The sequence below is a fragment of the Hyla sarda genome, chromosome 3 (genome assembly GCF_029499605.1).
Source record: "Hyla sarda isolate aHylSar1 chromosome 3, aHylSar1.hap1, whole genome shotgun sequence".
In the NCBI taxonomy this organism is placed as follows: domain Eukaryota; kingdom Metazoa; phylum Chordata; class Amphibia; order Anura; family Hylidae; genus Hyla; species Hyla sarda.
This window is the reverse complement of record NC_079191.1, coordinates 247989322-248004585: the sequence shown is the minus strand read 5'-3', so window position 1 is coordinate 248004585 and position 15264 is coordinate 247989322. Positions and strand designations below refer to the sequence as shown.

At 39.0% G+C, this 15264-nt stretch overlaps 1 protein-coding gene across 1 annotated transcript in view; it reads right to left on the bottom strand.

Annotated features, from left to right (window-relative positions):
• The window catches only part of SLC35F1 (solute carrier family 35 member F1), a 377771-nt gene that overhangs the window by 52182 nt on the left and 310325 nt on the right, over positions 1–15264 (bottom strand). Inside the window, exon 3 of the mRNA XM_056566424.1 lies at positions 5460–5587. Coding sequence (XP_056422399.1) covers positions 5460–5587 — 128 coding nt within the window. The remainder of the gene's footprint in view (positions 1–5459; positions 5588–15264) is intronic.

Below are 15264 nucleotides of genomic sequence, written 5' to 3'. Positions count from 1 at the left end.
TCCCCAATACTTGGGGCCTTGAAAGCCTGTAAACTTTAAAGAAATGTCAGTAGTTGACTTACTCTACTAGTTGTATCCAAGGAGGGGTGGAAATATAAGTAGCTGTTTAGTATTTTGAGCGGTTCAAAATCTATGTTTTTACCAAAAACCTTGTGGGAATTCTATTATCCAGAATGGCTTAATGGGTGAAACAACTCAAAATCAAACATGCTTACTATTTAAAATTATACTATTTTAATTCTTCCAACACCTTTTGCAAGCCAACTTTTTTAGTTAACAGCATAATATAACCTGTGCAGTTGGTTTAGATGTAGGTTCTTCACTAATATAAGACTATATACTCTGACCTTTTGAATTCAAGGGTCTAAAATTTGTGCTTTCAAGGGTCACATTTCTTTAAGTTGATCAGTTTACAGTGATCCAATGGGAGTGAGATATGGGCCTTATTTCTGTAAAAAATGTGCTAAATATGGTAGCATCACAGGCTAAACTATCCTTCAATGTCTATACCATAACCAAGCACAGGTGAGGAATTGTATATGTATGTATAGCACGATCAACACACATATAACAATATTAAAGCCTCACAGCAGAATATGAAAAAAACTGAGTCACTCATGAAAAATTGATATTAAAATAAGTATAAATACAGAAACAATAAAAACCTTATAAAAAAGCAATTACATGAAAATTTTTACAAATTTCATTAAATTTTTTTCATATTGGTTTCTGCTAACATTCAATGGGGCACAGTGTAGATCAGTGATTTTCAACCTGGGTGCCTTTGGGCATTGCCAGAAGATGGCAGATGTTAAGAAAAAAAAAAATATATATATATTTTTTTGCTGTCAGGATGCTCCAGTTTTCTTTCTTTTTTTTTTCTTGCTTTGATGTTTCAAAGCTCCCTTCCCTCCGTTCCTCCTTCCCTTCACAACAGACTTTCTGCAACATGGAAAGTGTCACTTGCACCAGTCCTGTGCACATTGCTGGGTGCTTCCTCGTTGTAGAGGAGCCCTGGCATCCAGAAGGAAAGGGGCCTGGTTGGTGAGTGCAAAATCAGGTAAGAATTATGGCGGTCAGGGCTGGGGCCGGGTGAGGGGTTGGAAAATCTACCTACTTACCAACCAACCTTACTGCCTACCAAGCAAACTTACTGCCTATACTTCCTGCCTACCAAACTTACTACCTGTACTAACTGCCTACCAAATGTCCTACCAGCCTACCAAACATCCTACCTGCTTACCTTCCTACCAAACTTATTACCTCCCTAAGCACCTACATAACTTACTACTATTTGTCTAGCTACCTACCAATTTTACTACCTACCTACCTACCAAACTTACTACCTGTTTATCTACCTACCAAATTTACTACCTGCCTACCTAGAAAACTTACTACTGGCCTACCTATCTAGAAAACTTACTATATGTCTGCCTGCCTACCAAACTTGCTACCTGCTTACCAGCCTATGAAATTTACTACCTTCCTACCTATGTATCAAACTTACTACCTAACTTACTACCTGTCTATCTAAGCAAACTTATTACCAGCCTACCTACGTGCCAAACTTACTACCTGCTTACCTAGCAAACCAACTACCTACTTACCTAGCAAAAATACTACCTACCATGCAAACTTACTACCTGCCTACCAAACTTACTACCTGCTTACCTACCTACCAAATTTACTACCTCCCTACCTAGGCACCAAACTTACTACCTGCCTACTTAGTAAAGTCACTACCAGCCTACCTACCAACCAAATTTACTACCTGCCTACCTAACAAACCTACTACCTGCTTGCCTATCTTGCAAACTTACTTTCTGCCTACATAGAAAACTTACTACCTGCCTGCCTACCTTGCAAACTTATTTTCCTGCTTACCAACCTACAAAATGTACAACCTCCCTACCTATGTACCAAACTTGCTACCTACCTTATTTACTACCTACCTAGCAAACTTATTACCAGCCTACCTACCTGTAAACTAACTACAGATCTACCTACCTACAAAACTTACTACCTGCCTGCCCAGCAAACTTACTGTATACCTATTTAGCAAACCTACTACCTGTCTTCCTACCTAGCAAACTAACTACCTACCTTTCGAACGTACTACCTACCTAGCAAACTTACTACCTGTCTACCAAGCAATCTTGCTACCTGCCTACTTACCTGCCTACCCAAATTACTTCCTGCTTACCTACCTACCAAACTAACTATTGGCCTATCTACCTACGCTGCGGGAAATTTGCTGCAAGTTTCACTGTCATTCACTTCAATGGGTTTGCAAATCTGACATTTTCCCAGATTTTCCGCACACCCACTGAAGTGAATGGTAGTGAAACACGCAGCAGATTACTACTGCACAAAACCTGCTGTGAGTTTTCAACATGTAAAGGTATCCTTATGGTATTTAGCAACCCTGCCCTGCACTCAGAACATTTGGCAAACTTCTTTTATTCCCGTTTTCTGTTATTTTTATGTTATTATTTTGTTTTTCTGCAACCAAACTATTTTTTTTGTCTAATTTTACTGCATTCCATTGTAAGGCAATCCACAGGCACAGCTAGGAATGATTGTAGTCTGTCCTATTATATTACTATATATTATATAATGATATATGAAGTTCATGGGAAATTGTATATCACAGTCATTACACTGTATTGTCTCTGTCAACTGTGTGATCATTGAGTCATAAAGGCAATCAATATAGTTTACAGTATACATTGCAGAATAAATTAAACATACAAAGAGCTAGTTCAAGTGGGCAATTTACAGGCCATTGTGTAAATGGGACTGCGTGGATCAATGTATAGATTTATGCGTGTTAATTCAATTATCTTTAAGTATACACAATAACAGTAATTAAAATAAGAAGTTTTATTTATAAATATACACATCTCAAAGAAAGCCTATCCCTCAATATCCCCTTGGGCCCTCCATAGGAACAATATAGATCAAAGTTACTCACTTATCTACAATTCTGAGTTCTAGCAGCTTTCAACCTATTTCTGTGACAACTGACACAGAAAGAGATGGTAATGCATATGGACTGCTACATGTCATATCATTATAAATGACAATCGCAGATAACTACAATAACCCAGTCAGGATATTTCCTCAAAAATGTAAAAAAATTATTTTTTATTAGGGTTCTAATAGTTGTCCCTACTGCCTTGACGCATATTCCCTAGGTATTGACCTCCAACAGGAATGGAGGGGTACTAATCACTCATGGGGCCCCCGTGCATCATATATTATACTATAAACTGGCTTAAACATAAGAATTTATGTTACACACTGTAAAATTCTCCATATGAATTTATAATATATAAAGTAACCCCCAGGTATGAATTTATACTATATACTGTATGAAAGAATTACTCTTCCACCATATGTCACCTCATTAAACGAGTAGAAAGCGCGACACACTATGATTTACTCTAAAACACTTTTCAGAAAAGCTGTCAGGACCTGGATAACTAGTCATTGGGGCCGGTTCTGGTGGCTGCTCTCTGCCCCATCGCAGGGTAAGAAGAGAAGCATCACTTAAGGCTGGCCGGGGAGGAAGCAGGTGCGGGGTACCGGCCCAGTGACTAGTTTCCTATGTACTGGTGGCTTTAATAAACTATGATTTCTTGAAACACCCAAGTGTTTTAGAGGTTGGGTACGTTCACACAGGCAGGATTGACTGTGAGTGTCCTGCTGCAAGTTTAAGGTTCTGTGTAAATTCAGATCCAGAAAACATACTGGAGCTTTGACTTGCATGAGGAACCTAGCAGTAGATCCTGCCCATTTGAACATACCCTATATCATAATTTGTCAAGATTACCCTCCCTGCACCTGTTTCATGTCACTCCCTATACCATTATATAGTGTGTGCCTGTCCAGGTGTTGCATAATAATTAGACACAGTAAAGTCCCCGTGTTATGAGCTACATATAGGATAGGCAGCGCACACAGGTATACTTCCACATGTCCCGTATGTGTATGGGACAGCACTCACCGCTCTCCATCTTCACAAGCCGGTACAGCAGGTAAGAGCTAAGAAGCAAGGGGAACGATACCGGGCTCCACATCATCTCTTTAAGTAAGAAGCTTCTTCCCTCCACTGCCTACAGGGAAGGACAGCTGGCTTTAGGAGACTTTGAGGACAATGCCGGGATCTTGTGCACTGTCCTCAGGTGCTTTGCAGCAGGCTGGAATTGCAGTGTCCCCTTACCCATTTGGCCTATATCCTGCTGAGCTCTGGCTCTACTTCCTTGTTAGGTGAGCGGCTGCTTTAAGAGAAATGCCACACTAGTCTACTAAATGCCTACGCGGGCGGCCGCATGTTCTCACAATCGGCCCAGACCACCAGACGACTCAGCTGCCAATGGCAAGTCTGGGCCTGTTGCACAGCCAGTGATTGGCTGCAGCAGACCGCCGGGCTCCAGTAGTTTGAATTAATAAAATAAAAAATCACCTTATAGCAACAAGCCCCTGCTCTGGCCAGGGACCTCAGGTACTGCCTGAATTGTCAGTCTGCCCCTGATCCAACCAGACTAAGAGCAAAGGACCTAACCAAGGAGAGGAAGAAAGGTAAAATGAAATGTGTCAGAATCACCTGGGGACCTCAAGGCCAAAATCAAAACCAGCACTAAAATTTCTGGAGCATACTTATATATCAGGTAATAGCCAATGGCTAGCCAGGGTTTAAATACCAGGAGGGAGCATCAGAGGCAAAGCAAAGTCCAAGGAAAAACGGAGAGACAGAGCAAAAGAGATTCAAATACTGTAAACACAAATAAAGTATAGCAAATATATCACCAATGTTACATAAAATATTAATAAATCCATGTATAAAATATTTGTATACATCTTAAAGCATTACTGTAATTTCAGAAAGGTAGGAGAAAGGTCAGAGACCCCCATCAATTCCTAGAATTGCAGAAACAAATCAACAATAAAAAAATTCAAAAGTGTCCCTAACCTTTGAGTTAAACAACAGTTCAACTTGCTCTTTGGAAGAGTCTAAATGCTGTTGACCAAAACAATTCTGACCATGTACCCCACATGACTGTATACACATACATAAAAAATCTAATTGAAGAAAGTAAACGGAAAAAAAACAACAACTTGTAATATCAATGTATTGCAATGATACACTTTAAAAGTAATTGATAAAGCTTGTAATTGATAAAGCTTGTTTATGGCTGCATGGATGAGCTTTCTTGTTTCCTACTCAGTGGATGTCTGACATTCAGATTATGACCCCAGCCTATATATTCAGTCAACAAACTCTCCTACACATTATTTGAACTTTTTAAAACCCTTCTTTCCTTTACAAAGGACACTATTTTACTCCCATCTCCTCCACAGTCATCACTACCTGTCCTTGATGCAAATGAGCGTAATTTACAAATAAGTACGTTTACATAAATAAAAGCAAGCAATGCAAATGACAACTGACTTACCTGTATGCTAATGAAGGTGGTATACTGATGTGCCTTCACCACTAGGTACGTCGCTTCAATGTCTATAATTCCCAAGAACATATATTTCCACCATCTCCTTTTCAAAATTGCCAATAAGTTTTCTTCCCCTAAAATTAATAAACAAATATAACATAAAACATCAATGTTTAGAAATCACACACATCCGAACAGAAGATCTATTACTTGAATACATTTTAAGGATGGGGTTGGACATACCATATTTTGCTGCATATTTGCTATTGTGTTTTTAAACTCCTATATTAGATGGTCTATGTCCATTTAATTTTTTTAGTTCTATTTTGTTGCTTAATTCTCGTTAAATCTTGCTTGTCTGGTTTGGCACATGCTATTGATGACTATGTGCAACACATTTTCCTGTGCGCCACAAAAAAACCTGTGCGACAGAAAATGAACCAACACATGCGACACATTAGTAAATCAGAAAAAGAGGAGTGAAATCTAAAACACTCCAGAAAGAACACTCGGATTTTAGTAAATCAGGGCCAATTTGTAGCAAAATCAGCAGCAGAAATCACACAGCAAGATATGACATGAGTGACCTTATCTTTAAGCTATATGTATGTATTATTTTTAATCAAAATTTGTAACATCATCATTGGTTATACATATGGTGATATATTATCAAGGCTTTACAAGGTGTCTTTTTCTCCGAAGATACCAACCTAGAGTAAACAAGATTACAGTAAAGGTGACTGAACAGTTAGCCAGAACCGTGATAACTTGCATAACATACATAGCAAATATATAGTAAACCATCAAAACAATACGATAACTTAATCCCTTAAGGAAGTTTTTCGGTTTTTGCTCTTTCGTTTTTTCCTCCTTACCTTTAAAAAATCATAACTCTTAAAATTTTGCACCTAAAGATCTGTATTATGGCTTCTTTTTTGTGCCACTAATTCTACTTTGTAATGGTATCAGTCATTTTACCCAAAAATCTACGGCGAAACGGGAAAAAAATCATTGTGCGACAAAACTGAAAAAATACAGCCATTTTGTAAATTTTGTGGGCTTCCGTTTCTACGTAGTACATTTTTTGGTAAAAATGACACCAAATCTTTATTCTCTAGGCCCATACGGTTAAAATGATACCCTACTTGTATAGGTTTGATTTTGTATTGCTTCAGAAAAAAATCATAACTACATGCAGGAAAATTTATACGTTTAAAATTGTCATCTTCTGATCCCTATAACTTTTTTATTTTTCCACGTATGGGGCGGTATGAGGGCTCATTGTTTGCACCGTGATCTGAAGTTTTTGTCCGTACAATTTTTGCATTGATTGGACTTTTTGATCGCTTTTTATTCATCTTTTCATGGTATAAAAAGTGACCAAAAATACGCTATTTTGGACTTTGGAATTTTTTTGCGCATACGCCATTGACCGTGCAGTTTAATTAGCGGTATATTTTTTTAAATCGGACATTTCCACACGCGGCGATACAACATATGTTTATTTTTGTTTTTATTTACACAGTTTTTTTTTTCTTATTGGAAATGCCGGTTGATTCAAACTTTTATTAGGGGAAGGGATAATTCAAAGGGTTAATGATTTTTTTACACTTTTCTTTTGCAATATTATAGCCCCCATAGGGGGCTATAACATTGCATTTACTGATCTTAAACTGTGTTCAATGCATCTCCATAGAGATGCATTGATCAGGGTTTTCTGCGATTGATTGCTCAAGCCTGGATCTCAGGCTTGAAGCATTCAATCAGCGATCGGACTGGAGGAAGGAAGGTAAGAGACCTTCCTCCTGTAGTACAGCTGTTCGGGATGCCGCGATTTCACCGCGGCGATCCCGAACCGCTCCCTGAGCTAACCGGCACTTTTTACTTTCACTTTTAGCCGCGTGGCTCAGCTTTGAGCGCGCGGCTAAAGGGTTAATAGCGCGCGGCACCGCGATCAGTGCGCTATTAGAGGCGGGTCCCAGCTTCACTATGACGCCGGGCCCGCCGTGAAATGATGCGGGGTCACCGTGGGACCCCGCGTTATATCACGGGAGCGGGACCAAGGACGTACTCATACGTCCTTGGTCCTTAAGAGGTTAAAGGGGTGCTCCACTGGAAACATTTTTTTTTTTTTTTAAATATGAATCCTTCCAGTACCACAGTGCTTTCTGCTGACATATCTGTTCATTTTTGGAACTGTCCAGAGCAGGATAGGTTTTCTATGGGGATTTGCTTGTACTTTGGACAGTTCCTAAAATGGACAGAGGTGTCAGCACAGAGCACTGTGGTCAGGCAGAAAGGAAATTCCAAAAGAAAAGAACTTCCTGTGGATCATAACAACAGCTGATAAGTACTAGAAGGATTAAGATTTTTTTTATAGAAGTAATTTCAAAGTCTGTTTAACTTTCTGGAGCCAGCTGACTAAAAAAAAAAAAAAAAAAAAAATGCTTTCCAGTGGAGTACCCCTTTAAGCCAGCTGCACCACATGTTCCTCACCGGAATAGCTACCAGAGCTCAGTTAACCTGTCTTCCTCCACTGACCAGTATAGAATAGTTCTAGAGATGAGCAAACTTACAGTAAATTTGATTCGTCACGAACTTCTTGGCTCAGCAGTTGATGACTTATCCTGCATAAATTAGTTAAGCTTTCAGGTGCTCCGGTGGGCTGGAAAAGGTGTATACAGTCCCAGGAAAGATTCTCCTAGGACTGTATCCACCTTTTCCAGCCCACGGGAACACCTGAAAGCTGAACTAATTTATGCAGGATAAAGTCATCAACTGCCGAGCCGAGAAGTTCGTGACGAATCGAATTTACTGTAAGTTCGCTCATCTCTAAATAGTTCCTTGCACACTACTCCACAGATCTCAGTAATACATAGTCAGGGCAGGTTCTGCCTATAGGCAAAATAGGCAGCCGCCTAGAGCACCCTTTTGTTGGGGGCGCCGCTCTGCACACTGCAAGAATGTTAATAGCCAGCTAGCATTCGAAACTCCCTCTAACCCGAAGCACTTGCTCATCCAACATCACTGTTTCACCCCAGCAGTAAGATAATTACATGAGGAGGAAGGTTATTTCAGTGTGTCACCCCAGTAGTAAGGAGATCACATGAGAAGGAAGTTTGCTACAGTGTGTCACCCCAGTAGTAAGGAGATTACATAAGGAGTGGGTTTGTTACAGTGTGTCACCCTAGTAAGGTGATTACATGATGAGGAGGTTTGTTACAGTGTGTGACCCCAGTAGTAAGGTGGTGGGTGTCAAAGGGCATAGCCAATGGGCAGGGTCAAGGGGCGGAAAAATTATCTTTCGCCTATAGTGGCAAAAATCCTTGCACCAGCCCTGTACATGCTATACCATCCAATTTCCTGTGAATTTTCTTCTCCACTCTCCTCAACATGATATTCTTCTAATTGTGCTTCATATACTTCCTGTATGCACTTCTTTAAGCCTCCATATGTACACAGAGAGTAATATAGATCAAGTCTCTATCCCTCTTTGAGAGATATGATTTCTATGAAGAAAATTATATTTTCTCTTTCTCTCTCTCTTTACATATACAGGGTTATGGATAGCGCATAAAAGAAGTATATGATGTTCAAGTTCAGGTATAAATGTGGGGTGAGATCGCCAGCTGTTGTCACTCAACACACACTCTATACAGTTATGAGGTCTGCAGAAGAACCTGTCTTCCTCTACTGACCTACATAGAAAGTAGTCTCTTGCACACAGCTCTACAGATCTCAGTAATACTTAGTGCTACACCATCCAATTTCCCCTGAATTTTCTTCTCCACCCTCCTCACATGTTATCCTTCTAATGTATTATGTTTGCTCCATATACATAAGCCTGTATATGTACACATAGATCCATCCCTGAGAGATATATATTTCTATGAATTTCTGTGTAGTACTATTTTTTTTTATATATCTCTCTTTCTTTACATATACAGTATTATATGCATATAAAAATGCATTATAGCCCACCCAAATTCAACATCATCCTTGTGCCCAACAAACAAAGTTCACAAAAACTGTCTTACTTTTTAAAGTATACTACTTTCATGGCTGCTGTCCTCTCTCAGAGGCTGAACTAAAGACTATGGCAACCATTTTACCCATTTTACATCTCTCTTCAGCTACATCACTTACAGTAGGCTTCCTTTTTTGGATCTTTTCTTTGGGAATCACTCCTTGGCTGCCATGCAGCTTAGCCACATATTGACTTACTTCCTGTCAACTGCCCCTTGTATAGGCTTCCCTACTCACGGTACTGCAAAGCCATTTTGTTATACTGTATAAACTAAAAGTTACAATGGTGAGGAGTAGTAAGGTTCATTGCCTTACAATGGAATATCTGAACTTCATATTGATATATTTGTATGTATCTAGGCACAAGCATATCTGTATTTCAATGGAAAGGGGGGAAAAAAGAATAATAATAATACTAGTTTAAGAATAAAAGAATCATAATTATAAAAGAATAATAAAGAACGTAAATATATAATCTAGTCTATGCTTTTCTGACTTACAAAGGTCACAATTTTCATGCTAGTGGCCTCTCCACAGGCTTTCTTCAATTACAATGCATCCAGAAGCTTACAAAAATAAAAGTAAAAGCTATAAAAAAAGACTTCAGTTTGATGTGTTCAGAAGCAGCTTAATAGCTGTTATACAGCATTGCTTTTGTTCTATTTGGCAAGGTCTGTAACACACTCAATATATTATTACTGTATGTTTAGATCCTTGCTGTTTTATGATTTTTTCCAGTGCAGGCTAGCCAACTGCAATATTTTATACCAATATTTTCAGCCAGTCATGTATAACACATCAATGATATATTAATGTGCACCATGGGAAGCTCGGTGGTTCAGTGGTCAGCAGTGTGGCCTTGCAGCACTGGAAGTCTGTCTTCAGATCCATAAATGAACATCACTTTAAAGAATTTTGTTCTTTCGCCATGTGTCAATGTGGGGTCAATGTAGTTTTTCCATTGTTGTATTCCAAGAGCCCTGACCTTTCTGTTTTTCTGCTGACATAGCCATATTAGGACTTGTGTTAACACTTTATGTACTGGAATTTTTTTTTATTTTGTCTTAATTTTTTTTAGCTGTCTAAATTTACGCCGTTCACCGTGTGATAATTGCATTACATCTTTATTCCCCATTCCATGATCTATACCTTTCTATTGCTGACTAGACAGCTGTTTGAGGACTTAGGCAGGGAAATGTGTACTTTTTTCTTCGGGGTACATATGACTTTTATTTTTTACATCTTTTCCATTTTTTGTGAGATGAATTAATACAATTTAGAAACTGTGGCTTGAACTGTGTTCACTGTGTAGTATAAATAGTGAAATTAATTCATAGTTCAAGTCATTACGTCTGTAGCTATATTAAATATGTGTAGTTTTAAAAAGAATTGTATATTATATTAATTATGTAAATTTTTTTATAAGTTTTGACTTGTAATTAGGGCTGAAACAAATTATCGATTAATCGGCAACCAATCAATTCTGAAAATAGTTGTCAACTATTTGCATAATCGATTAATCAGTTGGTCGATTAGTTCGTCAGCCAATTTCTAAAGTTCACATAAACTTAGTGATTATCATTATGTATATATGCAACTGTGGTCCTCGGCAGCCTGGTTAGTAAAGAGGGGGCCCAGCACATACCATCTTCAGCTTCCTGCAGCTCCTTTCTTCAGCTGCCATGAGTCCCCGGTTGTCAGGCTCTGTGCCAAAGGCCAGACATGCAATAGTTGCAGAGAGAAGATGCAGGAAGTGGAAGATTATGTGTGCTGGCCCCCTCTTCACTAAATAGGCTGATGTGGGCACATAGGATGGACAACCAGGGAATGTGCTGACCTTCATATCTGGCCACAGGTAGAAATAAGGAGGGGGTATAACCCTTACAAGGAAAAAAACAAATTATGTTTAAATGCTTTTTATTATATTTATATACTTATAATAATTCTACTCCTCACAGCCTCTGCAAAGCCTAGCATTTAACCGACCCCACAAACTCTCTCTCAAAGGGAACCAATCATCAGATTTCACCCCATATAACGCTTGGCAAAGTGTTATATAGGGTAAAATCTGTATCCTCACCATCCCCAGGGGAGGCTCCTGCCCCCAGGGATGGTGAAGATATGAACTTATGAACTAGTCACCACTGCGGCCGTAAGAAGTCCCCTGGGCGGGGAGCTCCTCTTACCTAGACCCATTACTTTGGCTGGCAGCAACGCCGCCTTGGCTTGATTGACAAGTGGCCCATCAATTAAGCTGAGGGGGCGTCGCTGCTGGCCAAGAGTTATTTAGGGTAAAATCTGATGATTGGTTCCCTTTAACACACAATGCATCCCTTACCCAAAACACACAGAAGACCTTTAGTCCGATCCCCTCCCCTCATTAACTTCTTCCCTATTCTAGCTAACAAATCTTCTTCTCCACTATGGTTATTTATATCCGATTAATAGAAACAATAATCGGCCAACTAATCGATTATAAAAAACGATTACTACTACTACGACTTCTAATTAGCAATCAATTGCACTTATTTATCTCTGAGAGAGAGTGGCAGCTCTTGTAAGCAGGGGCTTTACTCTTTTTTTCTTTGAATTCTTTATTAGTTTATTACTCTATAATTTTGTCTGCCCATGTACTCTTTGATTCGTAGAGTGCTGGAGAATATATAATGATTATAATAATAATAATAATCTTTAAATGGCACTAACATATTCTGCAGCACTATATTAGTATAAGAGATATTTTTTTTTATGGCAACAGCAGTTGCACAACAAAAAACAATATCAAACAAATGTAACACCTTATAATATTGCAAAATTTAGCTATTGTCCAGCATGTGTTCCTGTTTGTTGAGCTTTATTGGCCGGGTGAAGCTGCCCTGGATGCATCTTGGAGTATTATTTATCACTTCTGCCTGGCTTAACACGCAGCATCACCCAGGTTCACTGCACACACTAGAGCTATTGCCCCGAACAAAACATCTCTAAAAAGGTATATACTAGCCAACTGATGTCAAGTGAATGCAAAGCAGATTTATGACAGTGAACCCTGCTCTCCATAGTTCTACGTTTTATTTTACATTTTATATTTTCTTATTATATTTGTGCTGTTGGAAAGTTCAGCCATTGTTAGATGCCAGAAATACCCTAAGACAATATATGCCGACACCTTCTGTTGTGCCTTACTAAGTCTTCAGGCATACCCTTTCTCTACAATCCTTTCTTCCATCTCATTGACCATTGGACTATTCTCAATTCAATGCATGACAAATTACCTTTCTTGAAACAAACTGGTTTATAAGAAGTTTATAGGAAACTATATTGGTACATTGTAAATTAGACTCAATGAGACGTGGTAACATATTTCAGTAGAAAGTAATTTACTTAAAGTTCCTGTGACCTAGTGTCAGTGGAAACTGACAGGCGCAGGATATCCTCCAGGAAAGGAGAAATAAATAAAAGAAAATAAGGACGCAAATCCCCCAAGAAGATATTAACATCAATAGGTGTGAATACTTAAATAAAATTCTAAAATAAAATGTGCTGTTTGTTCTCACTTTAGTGATATTGTAAAAGAAAACTGCATGTGACTGACTTTCTCAACTTACGTATCTATATCTGTATAGTTAGAAAGTATTCTGAATTATCAAAACAGAATGTTAAAGGGGTACTCCATGGCTCAGCATTTGTAACAAACTGTTCGTCACGGCTATGACATCACGAGCTCCCACCGCAGGCTCCAGCATTCAGAACAGTTTCTTCCAAACGCTGAGCAGTGGAGTACCCCTTTAAACCCAAGAATGTTAACCAGTATATCTATTGTGGAGGGAGATTTTGAGGAAGTAATGTCGCGTGATTTTTTCATGGTGATTTAAAAAAAAAAAATTTCCATATAACATATGAAGAAACATAAAAGCCATGACAGCTACTCAGCACCCCGCAGTCAGCAAACAAAAGTGCAATGGGCTTAAAGAGGGTTTTCAGTCAGCTGCTCGGCAAAGGTGCTTGGAGTCTTATACACACAATCAGATATTGATGGCCTATTCTACCAACTCAGATGATAGAGCTTAAATGCTCAATAGAATAGAAGAAGTCATTGTTTGTGATGGAGTGTACCATAACTTTATTTCTTACAGGCTTGCGGAAAATCCACGTAAAATTGGATTCACTTACACATTAAAGGGAACCTGTCAAAATGCAGTTCAATATGAAAACTTCATGTCATAGACCAGAAGGAGCTGAGCAGATTCCAAGACAACTTTATTTTTTTGTAAATATCTGCTCTTTCTAGGTTAAGTAGTCACATAAGAGGTCCGCTATTTGTGTTAAGAAGTGTGCTTTCAATCAATGTGTAGGACCCACTTTACCACATTGGTCATTCTGGGCTAAGTAGTCAACAGGGGAATTAAAAATTCTCTCTACATCACAGTTATGACCACCCACATGACTACACAGATCAGAATGAACAGAGATTTTCATGAACAAATGTCAAGTTATTATGGAATGTGTTCCACAAAACAATATCTCAATCTTCTTAGCTCCTTTTGTTCTATAACATGGTGCCTGCAGATTAAATTGCATTTGCATGTATGTTCAGGTTGACTTTAGTTATTTCCCATTCCAAGGAAATATGAGGGTTAACTGCTGTAGAGGCAAAATGACTGCAAAGTCAACTGTTTAGTTGTATACTGTGTTAGATCTGTGATGGACGTTATGTAATATCAGTGTCTGAATTACTAAAATGATGAACAAGTCCACAAGGAAAATCATCATATATTTGTAATTGATCCAAAAGCTAAAAGGGTTCAACATAGCCTAAAGATAACAAAGAGGTCCCCATTAACAGCTGTCAGTGCCCCACTGTGCCAGTACAATACAAGAAATCAAATAAAAAATTTACTTTGGCGGCAGAGACCTAAACATTTCTAATAAAAGAAAGGCTAAAAGGCTGACTGACTATGGGACATTTCCACTAGACTTCCTAGTGCCAGGACTGCCAGATGGTCATTTCAGACCTGGATTTTGTGTAATACCAATTTACAATATCAGCTCTGAATCCAGTTCTGTGAACATTAGCAATTGGCTGCATGGACATTGTAAAATCTGATGAACAGTACAACTGAACAGGTTTGCGTATATTTAGACGAGCCTATATTAAACCTTTCAAACATGTTCAGCTAATGGTTAGCAGTCCCTTATGTGAGGACTCATCTCACTAATACTTAAAGAGTTGCAGTGCAGCATGTGTTTTATATATCTGCTGAGAGAGAAGGTTATTGAAAAAAAGAAACACCAAACACTCACCTTCTTGGCTCATGTGCTACCACCGGTATTTGGTCCCTGCTTAGTCATACTTCTGGCTTCAGGGATTTAGCGTCACATGTCCACTCATTCAATCAGCCCCCCGTATTGGTGTCCCGCCTCAACCAAACCCAAAAGAACCACACAGCAGGGACTGGATGCTCAGTAATACCAGTGGCAGGAGAAATGAAGGTGCTTGTTCCTCTTTTTTTTTAATTTTTTTTTTACTACCCCTCCCTGAGCAGATATATCAGGTGGGGGTAGATTAAGGAAAGGGTGCACCAGCCCTGTAGTAGAGTGCATATAGCTGGTCCCTATAGGGTTGACGCAGAAATGCGGCAGTACAGTGGTGGCTGAGCTGGAAGTGGGCCATTGCCAAGAAGGAGACAGAGTGCTGGGGGTACCAGAGGAAGAGGGCATGGACACAGAGCAGCCAGCCATCATTACAGTAACCTTTCCTTAAATGTCCTCTTCTTTGACTTGAAAT